Source organism: Pleurodeles waltl, chromosome 4_2 (genome assembly GCF_031143425.1).
Source record: "Pleurodeles waltl isolate 20211129_DDA chromosome 4_2, aPleWal1.hap1.20221129, whole genome shotgun sequence".
Lineage (NCBI taxonomy): Eukaryota > Metazoa > Chordata > Amphibia > Caudata > Salamandridae > Pleurodeles > Pleurodeles waltl.
The window spans coordinates 874789344-874802440 of record NC_090443.1 but is presented as its reverse complement, the minus strand read 5'-3'; the positions used below and the strand labels follow the sequence as shown (position 1 = coordinate 874802440).

The window sequence follows — 13097 nt, the reverse complement described above, 5'->3', positions numbered from 1 at the left end:
GCAATTTTTACCACTGGGGTCAAAATGACCCCGTTAATATCTTTTCCACAATTGATTCTGTTAGTGTTTTGTATCTTGGTCATTGAATGTTTAGTTTTGCTAATGTTAGTTTGACTAAACTTCTTTAGTCACCTTGGGCAACCCCTGGTGGTATTGTATATCTATAATTTCATATAGAGAATAATTTACATGACCTTAATCCTGAGTTTGTAGTAAATTTCCCTAGATTTATCCCTGATTGGAGTTTTCATTGTTTGGTAAAACGGGTCATACTGTTTGAGGTTATTGCATGGTAAATGGAACTTGTTTAATGGCTCTACTACACTCTGTTGCTGGGTCAAAAGGTTTGTCAACCTCCATGAGCACTGATTCCTGTGAAGGATGAAAATGCTCCAGCAACCCCGTGCCTACAAAAATACATGAATTCGTCCTTGTGTAATGTAACTGGTGCTCATGTGAAGCATCTCCAATACCTATGGGTCAAGTTCACCGCACAGGGGTCCTTGTGTAATGTAACTGGTGCTCATGTGAAGCATCTCCAATACCTATGGGTCAAGTTCACCGCACAGAGGTCCTTGTGTAATGTAACTGGTGCTCATGTGAAGCATCTCCAATACCTATGGGTCAAGTTCACCGCACAGGGGTCCTTGTGTAATGTAACTGGTGCTCGTGTGAAGCATCTCCAATACCTATGGGTCAAGTTCACCGCACAGGGGTCCTTGTGTAATGTAACTGGTGCTCGTGTGAAGCATCTCCAATACCTATGGGTCAAGTTCACCGCACAGGGGTCCTTGTGTAATGTAACTGGTGCTCGTGTGAAGCATCTCCAATACCTATGGGTCAAGTTCACCGCACAGGGGTCCTTGTGTAATGTAACTGGTGCTCGTGTAAAGCGCAATACCTTTGGGTTAAGTTTGCGCGACGATTCATTCTAGAGATTGTAGGTATTAGGAATCCCATAATCATTTGTTGAGAGGCAAAAATGATTTTTTGGTTTCTACTTTAAAAATAAATACACACTGTGATTGAACTTAATGTGAGAGAACAATCACCACTAAAAGTCTGGAAAGCCAGCTTGTTGATTCAAGAAGATATTGTTCTAAAGTAGTCTGTTGACATACCCTGGATTCTTGCAGTGACACTTGGTCTAGTGAATAGAAATATGGCGTCACCTCTTCTACTGTGTCTGTGAATCTGCAGTTTATAACAACGCTTCATAATAAAACACTCTTCCAGGTATGCGACTGGACGGCTTCCTACACCACCGTGGCAAGCTGCGCCGCTCCAACAACGGCATGAATCAATTCTGCTGTTTTTACATAGTAAGTAGAGAAAACATTTCCCCCGCTTTTCAGACATGAAAGATTAAACGATGTTGAGACAAAATTAGTTTGGTTCACGATCTTATTTTACCAAAAGCAAACACAATGCAAATCAATTTGCCAAATCATTACTTGTGGACTATGTTCTGAGTGTTAAAATCTATATGAAGCCGGTAAATTGAGTCAAAGGCAAATAAAATGTGTGGTCTATATCTTAAGCAGTGGTTTCGCCATCTATTTTCTCATGTGTGCCTCATGCAAAAACGTTCTGATGAAAAAGAATGGGCCCAAATTTGACTGCATGATTCTGTATTACAAAAGCAGCAAAATAGTGCACAATTATTTTTTACTGGTATCGTCATCAGCGCAAAGTGTATTTAATACAGTCTCAAGTGATCCATAGAAAGACTGAATCATTAAAAAAGAACTTCCAGTATGTGGAGAAGGGTCGTCATGTATATAGTGCACAGAGATGCCCAAAATAATGTATAATGTGTGTTATAGATGTTAGCCAAACTGATGCTGTACAACATTCTTTTGGTGAAAACTCAGTAAAGAAACATTACAAAGGAACTTCTGTATTTGTGATGCATTTCTGCCAATGGAGTTGAGCTGTGACATTAAATATTTTGTCAATGGATTTATTGAAGTAACAATCTTGTAGTACATTCAAGCAAACCAAAACAAATCTGCCCGCTCAATAGGAGCGTCCTCATCCATCAAATCAAGAACTGATTAGAGTATATCGACATAGTGCTCTAAATCCTATCAGTTTTCTGCAGAACCTCAATCCCGGGTCCGGATGAAGGCAGGAAACTGTCAGACATTCGAAGCCACAAAATAATATTCTCGGTTTTAAATAGCCATTTACCTAATAAGAAACTAAACCATATAAAATCAGGGGTAAACCACCAACTTAGCCACCTGGGCGCCGCCGATTAATTTCTTTTAAAATGCTAGCGCAGAACAATAGATGGGGACCTGACAAATATTTACTCAGTTTATAAGGAAAGGTGGGCAAAGTCCACCCACCCATGCTAGCATACGTTAGGAACTGCTCTGTTTTGGACACTTATTTTCTTCGTTGCAGTGGGGGCACTGGTATTATGCGATTTTGCATAGTATAGGTTTGCTGCACTTGCCCCATAATCCATCACCTACTGCATAGTTGCAGTTGTTGTTTCTAGCTCAAACAGATCAAAAGTTACAAACAATGACGCTGCATCTGCTGGTGTGCACTGGCAGGCCTTTTGTCACAGGATACAAATAAGGTGAGATCTTAGCTCCGGCAATATTAAAATATAAAAAGTGACAAAATATTGAAGTATTATATTACATAATGTGAACGATTACTTTGCACAATTTGGCTTCTCTTGCTGCTTAATTTAGTATACTTTGCTTCATAATTTGGTCCTTCCCTGCCCATATAATTTCAGTGGCCCTAGTCATACTAGTCCTTGCAATTTTGTTAGTTAAGAGGCTATGCCCACATGACCAGGAGAGTGCAACACACCAATTTAGGGCTGGGCGGTAAATCAATAACACCATATGTAGGAAGTTGGCTCTGTATGTGCTATTTCAAAGTAAGGAATAGCATGCACAGAGTCCAAGGGTTCCCCTTAGAGGTAAAATAGTGGTAAAAATAGATAATACTAATGCTCTATTTTGTGGTAGTGTGGTCGAGCAGTAGGCTTATCCAAGGAGTAGTGTTAAGCATTTGTTGTACATACACATAGACAATAAATGAGGTACACACACTCAGAGACAAATCCAGCCAATAGGTTTTTGTATAGAAAAATATCTTTTCTTAGTTTATTTTAAGAACCACAGGTTCAAATTCTACATGTAATATCTCATTCGAAAGGTATTGCAGGTAAGTACTTTAGGAACTTTAAATCATAAAAATTGCATGTATACTTTACAAGTTATTGACAAATAGCTGTTTTAAAAGTGGACACAGTGCAATTTTCACAGCTCCTGGGGGAGGTAAGTTTTTGTTAGTTTTACCAGGTAAGTAAGACACTTACAGGGTTCAGTTCTTGGTCCAAGGTAGCCCACCGTTGGGGGTTCAGAGCAACCCCAAAGTTACCACACCAGCAGCTCAGGGCCGGTCAGGTGCAGAGTTTAAAGTGGTGCCCAAAACACATAGGCTAGAATGGAGAGAAGGGGGTGCCCCGGTTCCGGTCTGCTTGCAGGTAAGTACCCGCGTCTTCGGAGGGCAGACCAGGGGGGTTTTGTAGGGCACCGGGGGGGACACAAGCCCACACAGAAATTTCACCCTCAGCAGCGCGGGGGCGGCCGGGTGCAGTGTAGAAACAAGCGTCGGGTTCGCAATGTTAGTCTATGAGAGATCTCGGGATCTCTTCAGCGCTGCAGGCAGGCAAGGGGGGGATTCCTCAGGGAAACCTCCACTTGGGCAAGGGAGAGGGACTCCTGGGGGTCACTTCTCCAGTGAAAGTCCGGTCCTTCAGGTCCTGGGGGCTGCGGGTGCAGGGTCTCTCCCAGGCGTCGGGACTTAGGATTCAAAGAGTCGCGGTCAGGGGAAGCCTCGGGATTCCCTCTGCAGGCGGCGCTGTGGGGGCTCAGGGGGGACAGGTTTTGGTACTCACAGTATCAGAGTAGTCCTGGGGTCCCTCCTGAGGTGTTGGATCTCCACCAGCCGAGTCGGGGTCGCCGGGTGCAGTGTTGCAAGTCTCACGCTTCTTGCGGGGAGCTTGCAGGGTTCTTTCAAGGCTGCTGGAAACAAAGTTGCAGCCTTTCTTGGAGCAGGTCCGCTGTCCTCGGGAGTTTCTTGTCTTTTCGAAGCAGGGGCAGTCCTCAGAGGATGTTGAGGTCGCTGGTCCCTTTGGAAGGCGTCGCTGGAGCAGGATCTTTGGAAGGCAGGAGACAGGCCGGTGAGTTTCTGGAGCCAAGGCAGTTGTCGTCTTCTGGTCTTCCTCTGCAGGGGTTTTCAGCTAGGCAGTCCTTCTTCTTGTAGTTGCAGGAATCTAATTTTCTAGGGTTCAGGGTAGCCCTTAAATACTAAATTTAAGGGCGTGTTTAGGTCTGGGGGGTTAGTAGCCAATGGCTACTAGCCCTGAGGGTGGGTACACCCTCTTTGTGCCTCCTCCCAAGGGGAGGGGGTCACAATCCTAACCCTATTGGGGGAATCCTCCATCTGCAAGATGGAGGATTTCTAAAAGTTAGAGTCACTTCAGCTCAGGACACCTTAGGGGCTGTCCTGACTGGCCAGTGACTCCTCCTTGTTGCTTTCTTTGTTCCCTCCAGCCTTGCCGCCAAAAGTGGGGGCCGTGGCCGTAGGGGGCGGGCAACTCCACTAAGCTGGAGTGCCCTGCTGGGCTGTGACAAAGGGGTGAGCCTTTGAGGCTCACCGCCAGGTGTCACAGCTCCTGCCTGGGGGAGGTGTTAGCATCTCCACCCAGTGCAGGCTTTGTTACTGGCCTCAGAGTGACAAAGGCACTCTCCCCATGGGGCCAGCAACATGTCTCTAGTGTGGCAGGCTGCTGGAACTAGTCAGCCTACACAGACAGTCGGTTAAGTTTCAGGGGGCACCTCTAAGGTGCCCTCTGGGGTGTATTTTGCAATAAAATGTACACTGGCATCAGTGTGCATTTATTGTGCTGAGAAGTTTGATACCAAACTTCCCAGTTTTCAGTGTAGCCATTATGGTGCTGTGGAGTTCGTGTTTGACAGACTCCCAGACCATATACTCTTATGGCTACCCTGCACTTACAATGTCTAAGGTTTTGTTTAGACACTGTAGGGGTACCATGCTCATGCACTGGCACCCTCACCTATGGTATAGTGCACCCTGCCTTAGGGCTGTAAGGCCTGCTAGAGGGGTGTCTTACCTATACTGCATAGGCAGTGAGAGGCTGGCATGGCACCCTGAGGGGAGTGCCATGTCGACTTACTCGTGTTGTCCTCACTAGCACACACAGGCTGGCAAGCAGTGTGTCTGTGCTGAGTGAGAGGTCTCCAGGGTGGCATAAGACATGCTGCAGCCCTTAGAGACCTTCCTTGGCATCAGGGCCCTTGGTACTAGAAGTACCAGTTACAAGGGACTTATCTGGATGCCAGGGTCTGCCAATTGTGGATACAAAAGTACAGGTTAGGGAAAGAACACTGGTGCTGGGGCCTGGTTAGCAGGCCTCAGCACACTTTCAATTGTAAACATAGCATCAGCAAAGGCAAAAAGTCAGGGGGCAACCATGCCAAGGAGGCATTTCCTTACACCATACCTTGAAACAGCAAGTTTATCTGCCTATCAACCCCTACAGTAATGGTGAGATACTGCCTTCGGTAGATTGGCACAAAAAAGTGACCCTTCTGCTTCAGCTAATGGCATAATCAGACACAATTTATTTCCTTTTTTTTTATTTATAGTGAGCTTTTATCTAGACAAACAAAATAGCACATATTTGCTGTTCATTGCCGATAAAACGACAGCACAGATTAATACCAGACTATCTGTGGAAGGTCCTACCAAAACAAGTCCAAGGCATAGATATTCTTGGAGAAGGACATGCTACCCCTGGCAGAGTTGGATTAATGAAAATGCATAGGGCACACAACTGAACAGGGAACACTATTGTCTGGTTTCTCTAGCAATAGGTCTCTTATATTTTCCATTCGTAAATCCACAAACAAACCTGCAGGGGGAACTATAGACAAAATACTGCCCTATCAAAGCTAAAAAATAATTGGATGGATCCCACACACCTTAAATGAGCTGATGGTGGGCTACACCATTTGTTCTTTCGATAGAGAACAACGGAAGGGAGTAGGTGCCATGGGTAATTTTGAAGCAAATGACAGTCCATACTTTCAAACTGTCATTCTTTTAAATGGAGAGCCCTTCATGTCACAACAAAAAAATCTAAGTCTATACACGTTTTCAGTTTTTCATGAACTAATCTGGATAGCTTGGATCTCTTATACCTTCACAATGAAAACATCTTTCTTTTGAATTTTGAAGCATGTAGTACCTCAACAGCCAACCAACAGATTCTCTCAGAGACTCTTGGATCTTGGACACTTTTTATTTTTTACTATTTTATTTTTTACACCTTGTGACATACCTGGAGCATCCCAGTTATAACCTTACCATTATCACATGGGACGTCGACTTACAATTCAATGCATCTCTAACATTGCTGCATCAGAAGTGGGTGCTTCCTTTCACGTAGGAATGTTTCACCATTTCATTGTAAATTTTTTGGAAACTGCCAAAACAAATGCCCCTCTAAGAAGCCACCTGCCCCCACCAAAGATTATGCTAAGCCCGGGAAAGTCAGAAATAACACTTGTATCAATTATACTTATACCAGACCTGCACAAGATGCTTTTGTTGAGCGAAATGTAGGTCTGTGAACTCATTCTTCACAGTATCTACCTCCATCCTATGATTCTTACTTTCATGAGGCAAAGCATAATTTAGTTTATTTGAGTGTTTTATTAAGCACCAGTATGACCAAAGGAGGCTAAAGAGTGCCAAGTGGGCAGGAGTCAAGATTAGGAGCCACATTCCAGTAAACGCCATTTGGATGTGTGTGGTTGAGTGAAGATATGGCCCCTTCAGGTCCTTGAGGGCAGATCTGATGTTGGTTTGCTGACAGATGATGTGGAAGAGTTTCAGACAAAGAAGTTATTTTAGTACTTCATACACATGACCTGGAACTGCACAGCCTTTTGCTCATACTGGTGACAAATCCTAGACAACCTTAGCAGAGCTTCAGGCTGGGTTATACCACTGGAGACACAACAAGTACTACTAGGTTTTATCCCTTCTCTCTCTGGTAAGAAACTAAGTAGAAAGTTTGTTACACTGGGCCTAAAATTGGCAAAGCTTTGCATCACCATAAAATGGTTGAGTCCCACCACTCCTGGATATAATGAAGGGCTTAAGGGTATCACTGAATAGGGCACAGCAGAAGAAATCCATGTGAAGCATGCTCGCCTTGATGATAAAGTGGAAGACAGGAACCTCCTTCAGATGAAACTGCTGAACAATTACCTGGCACACATACCCAATGTGTTGTATAACTATGCAATAGCCTTTACTATCTATACTGTTTCTGTTATCTAGTGAACAGAATGCCTTACACAAGAGCTGGGTGGGATGGGAGGGGAGAGTTAAACACGTTGATATGATCTTACTGTTGAACCTATGATTTATATCTTTTATGCAGTGGTATCATATTCCCCTTGCTGATCTCTGTACAAAACCAATAAAGAACATTAAAAAATAAAATAAGTTCTTTTACGCTATCCAAAATCGTTTGAAGTTTGAAATAATAGTAAAACAATTGGTTGGAATAAGGCTGACTTTAGGGTCTCTGGTCAGAAGATATAGGCAGTAATTCAAGCACAGAGGTGAAGTAATTGCTGATTAGCGTGCATTTAACAATTCTTTATTCCCAGCAAAGTCTTCAATTTTGTAAATATAATTTTCCCTTTTAAATTTGAACTGAGCATCCCATTACACTGAACAGCATTTTATTGCTGCACTCTACATATTTCAAGTTTTTCCAGGTTGCAGCTACTATGTCTCCTCTCATTCTGGAAAAAAATACATCAAATATACATTTTGGGATTCACTTCCCGGTAGTAAGCAAATCTTTTATAGGTGAGATTTAGTCTATTCAAGTAAATGTCCCAGCTCTTTATTATATAAATGTACATCCAGTTCTTTTTCAAATCAATCCAAGCTTTTAGTTTCACACACAGTCTTTCTTTCATATTTAGAACTTGATCATTGACTTCATAATAAACAATGTCCAGATCTTGTCTCTACACATTTCAGGGACAGCTATTGCTACCCAGACATTTTTTACTTGTAAGTCAGAAAATCTGATTAGCCTAATAAAATGTCCATGTGACATGGAAAATGAAGAACGGACATAATGGGGGTTATTCTAACTTTGGAGGAGGTGTTAATCCGTCCCAAAAGTGACGGAAAAGTGACGGATTTACCACCAGCCGTATTACGAGTCCATTATATCCTATGGAACTCGTAATACGGCTGGTGGTATATCCGTCACTTTACCGTCACTTTTGGGACGGATTAACACTCCTCCAAAGTTAGAATAAACCCCAATGTGTATTAACATTTCGCATTGAAGAACAAAAATCAACCACAAGTAACTCAAATACAAAATCCTAGGAAGAAACTGACTAAAGCAGAAACATAAAACCTCCCACCTTATATGCCAATCTGTTAACAAATTCAACCTCCGTTATGAGGAAGGGTTATAACAAGACTTTCATTACAGCGCCAATTATATTGGATAGAGACAATAATTGTTACAGGCAATGGCAGTAAATGAACAGCAATGGTCTCTTTTTATAAATAATACTATAATCTCAGTGTGGTAAATGAACTGCAACATTAACTCAGTAACATCTAATAGGAAAGTAATATGGAAACCAAATTTGCTGAGTGTATGTAAACTTATCTACAATAACTATATATTCAGGCATAAAATGACCATATGGCTATATCCCAAGCAACGTATTCACTTGTCTGAGAACCAGCTTGAATTGTAAAAGGTTCAACAGTGACCTCTGTAAAAACATGATGCCGGCTGACAGTGCCTTGAATGCAACAGATATATGCTTTGTTTCTCTTTGTGCCATGAGAACCAATAAGGAAATGAACACTAGCAAACATACTCTCTAAAAAAGACGAGAAGACAAGGGATACTCTGTGTAAAAGTCCATCCAGACAAAAGTGTGAAGGGGAAATGAAAACAGTGAAAACACACAGTACTAGGAAGTAAAAGTCTTACCACATTCTTTAAGGTTCTCATCTGACCAGTCTCGACAGTCCTGCTTCGTGTCACACACTTTGCTGATATCAATGCACTCGCCGTTCTTGCACTGAAACTTGCTGGAGCCTTCACACGTTACTTCCACTACAATACGGAAGAGAGAAGAATCCCTGATACCATCCTGTGTTGAGGTTCTATTGGTTCTACTGGATGAGGTAGATGATTGCTACATACCATTCATGCAACCGGCCTCGTCACTACTGTCAGGACAGTCATGCACCTTGTCGCACTGCCTCATTCCATGGATGCAGGTCCCATCTCCACACTGGAATTCATCAGGACGGCAGGTCACAAGGGCTACAAGTAATGGAAAGAAAGTGTGACTTGACTAATGAGATGGATTCTAGGCGATTCAATATATTCCAGAAAAATAGCAATACTTGCCCATCTCGACTGCCCACTCCCGACTCAGACTATCCCTTTTACTTCAGAAATCATTGGTCAATACATGACTATGATAGGTAAGAGAGATGGCACAGCTGTTGGCCAAATAAAAATGTCACCCACAAGCATTGACAAAGGCAACAGGTCAGAATATTTATAGTGGAAATAGTGTGTGTATTTTACAATAAGTTTTTTCTGCACATAGGTTTATTCGATTGCACGTGGATTAAGGACAATGCAATTCCTACGAGTCTGGTCAGTGAAAAGGATAGTGCACATGCTATGGGTGTGGTATTTGTTTAAGCGCCTGGTTGCAGTAGTATCACTCAAAAAATCTGTTTTCTTTTAAGCGGCTAACAAGTGAAATAACATTTCTTGTGTTTTTTAGAGGATCTGGCAAGTGAATAGTAATTTAAGGTGTTTTGTGTTTAAAACATAAGTCCAGTGAAGTGTTTTTCTTTGTCTTGTCTTTAAACAACTGTGTGGTGCATGGTTACTGTTAGACCAGGGATGGCTCCTCCATGAGGGTGGAGGAGCGTTGCACCCCCCCGCTAGCAGCGGCACCTGCAAAACCTTTACAAGGGGCAGTGCCACAGGGGTGACAAGTGTGAGGGGGGGTGCTCAGCACTCCCCCTCAGAACACATGTGAGTTTGGCCTGCCGTCTCGGGCCGGCCAAACACACATGCGCAGTGGGCACTTTCCAGCCCAGTGTTAGAAATGGGGTCTTTGGTTGGCAGTCAGGGTACTCCCTGTCCAAGCAAGGACCCTCACTCTAGTCAGGGTAAAAGAGAATCACCCACAGCTAACCCCGGCTTACCCCTTTAGTAGCTTGGCACAAGCAGTAGGCTTAACTTCAGAGTGCTAGGTGTAAAGTATTTGTACCAACACACCGAGTAACTTAATGAAAACACTACAAAATGACACAGCACAGGTTTAGAAAAATAGGAAATATTTATCCGATCCGAAAACCATGCAGCGCGGATTGCGATCTCACTAGCCTCCGTCAGCGATGCTGTGCGTCGTTTCTCCAGCTTCGGGCGTTGATCTTCGGGTCGCGTTGCAGGCGAGCATCGATTTTGAGCCGCGAAGCTGGCGGTGCGTCGATTTTCCAAACGCAGATATGAGTTGCGTAGATCTTTTCCCTGCACAGCGTTCTGTGAGTGGATTTTTTCCTCTTAGGCTGCCTGCTTCTCCTTTCAGGGCCCCAGGAACTGGATGGGCACCACCTGGCAAAGTAGGAGTCTCTCCAGAGACTCAAGGTGCTGGCAGAGAGAAGTCTTTGCTGTTCCCAAGACTTCAAACAACAGGAGGCAAGCTCTAAATCAAGCCCTTGGAGAGTTCTTCACAAGAAGGAAGGCAACACAAAGTCCAGTCTTTGTCCTCTAACACAGGCAGAAGCAGCAACTGCAGGATAGCTCCACAAAGCATAGTCACAGGCAGGGCAGCTCTTTTTCCTCAGCTCTTCTCCAGGCAGAGGTTCCTCTTGGTTTCCAGAAGTGTTCTAAAGTCTGTGGGTTTGGGTGCCCCCTTATACCCAATTTCTCCTTTGAAGTAGGCCTACTTCAAAGCAAAGTCTATCTTGAATGTCAAATCCTGCCTTGCCCAGGCCAGGCCCCAGACACTCACCAGGGGGTTGGAGACTGCACTGTGTGAGGGCAGGAACAGCCCTTTCAGGTGTGAGTGACCACTCCTCCCTTCCTCCTAGCACAGATGGCTCATCAGGGAATGCAGACTACACCCCAGCTCCCTTTGTGTCACTGTCTAGTGTGAGGTGCAACCAGCCCAACTGTCAAACTGACCCAGATAAGGAATCCACAAACAGGCAGAGTCACAGAAATGGTACAAGCAAGAAAATACTCTCTTTCTAAAAGTGGCATTTTCAAACACACAATCTTAAAATCAACTTTACTAAAAGATGTATTTTTTAATTGTGAGCTCAGAGACCCCAAACTCCATATGTCCATCCGCTCCCAAAAGGAATCTACACTTTAATCAGATTTAAAGGTAGCCCCCATGTTAACCTATGAGAGGGACAGGCCTTGCAACAGTGAAAAATGAATTTAGCAATATTTCACTGTTAGGACATATAAAACACATTACTATGGTGGTCATTCCGACCTCGGCGGTCTTTTCTCCAGACCGCCGAGGCCGGGGGAGACAGAATACCGCCATTGCCGGCGGTATTCATGCCTCCCTATTACGACATTTCCACTGGGCCAGCGGACGGTAACAGCGTTACCGTCCGCTGGCCCAGCGGAAATGGCACATCAACATTGCCGCTGGCTCGTAATAGAGCCGGCGGCAATGTTGAGGTGCAGCGGGTGCAGTAGCACCCGTCGCGCATTTCACTGCCCGAAATTCGGGCAGTGAAATGCGCGATGGGGCTATGCCTGGGGGCCCCTGCACTGCCCATGCCAAGTGCATGGGCAGTGCAGGGGCACCCCCAGTCCCCTTACCACCAGCCTTTCAATGGCGGTGTTTACCGCCACGGACAGGCTGGCAGTCGGGGACTCATAATCCCCCGGGCACCGCTGCCCTGGGGATTATGCCCGCCAGGCGGAAGCCTGGCGGGAAAGTGGAGGGGCTGGCGGTATGACCGTGGCTTTTGCGCCACGGTCAGAATTGCTGGTGGAACACCGCCAGCCTGTTGGCAGTGTTACCGCCAACATACCGCCGGCCGCCAGGGTCGAAATGACCCCCTATATGTCCTACCTTAACCATACACTGCACCCTGCCTTTGGGGCTACCTAGGGCCTACCTTAGGGGTGCCTTACATGTAAGAAAAGGGAAGGTTTAGGTCTGTCAAGTGGGTACACTTGCCAAGTCGAATTTACAGTTAAAACTACACACACAGACACTGCATTGGCAGGTCTGAGACATGATTACAGAGCTACTTATGTGGGTGGCACAACCAATGCTGCAGGCCCACTAGTAGCATTTGATTTACAGGCCCTGGGCACCTCTAGTGCACTGTACTAGGGACTTACTAATAAATCAATTATGCCAATCATGGATAAACCAATTACATACACATTTTGTAAAGGAGCACTTGCACTTTAGCACTGGTTAGCAATGGTAAAGTGCCCAGAGTAACAAAAACAGCATTTACAGCCACTCCCTGCCCCTTCAGCTCACACTTGCAGCTTTCTGCTTTCTCCCTTTGCGACGCTGTTTCGTTTTTCTCTCCTTCCGTCTTTTCCATATGTGTCTTTTGCTCAAAGCAAATGTTTAAGGCAGAAAAATGGGTGCCGGCCCTCAAAAATAAGTGCTGGTGCCCCGCACTGCAAACTACTGGCTCAAATTAAGCACTGGCTAAAATGCCAGCCAGGTGAAGTGTTCTCTACTAGGCGTGTCTCAAAAGGAACTTTAACTGATCCGGTAAATTATTACTTTTTTCCTCCAATGGCCTGGTCCGCAGAGTGCCCCTTACAGTGAGTTTTTCAAAAGGTCCAACCATGAAGTGCTAGTGACTGACCTTCCCAAATGATGGTTGACTGTATTTCACAATGAAGTAGAGGATCTCCTCCTGAGATTTATTTTTTAAATAAATTGAGTAAT

At 44.5% G+C, this 13097-nt stretch overlaps 1 protein-coding gene across 1 annotated transcript in view; it reads right to left on the bottom strand.

The window, feature by feature from the left end:
• LRP8 (LDL receptor related protein 8) overlaps positions 1–13097 on the bottom strand; it is a 958713-nt gene that overhangs the window by 289973 nt on the left and 655643 nt on the right. Inside the window, exons 6-7 of the mRNA XM_069232647.1 lie at positions 9329–9451; positions 9113–9238 (exon numbers count right to left, since the gene is read on the bottom strand). Of these exons, the coding sequence (XP_069088748.1) occupies positions 9113–9238; positions 9329–9451 (249 nt within the window). The remainder of the gene's footprint in view (positions 1–9112; positions 9239–9328; positions 9452–13097) is intronic.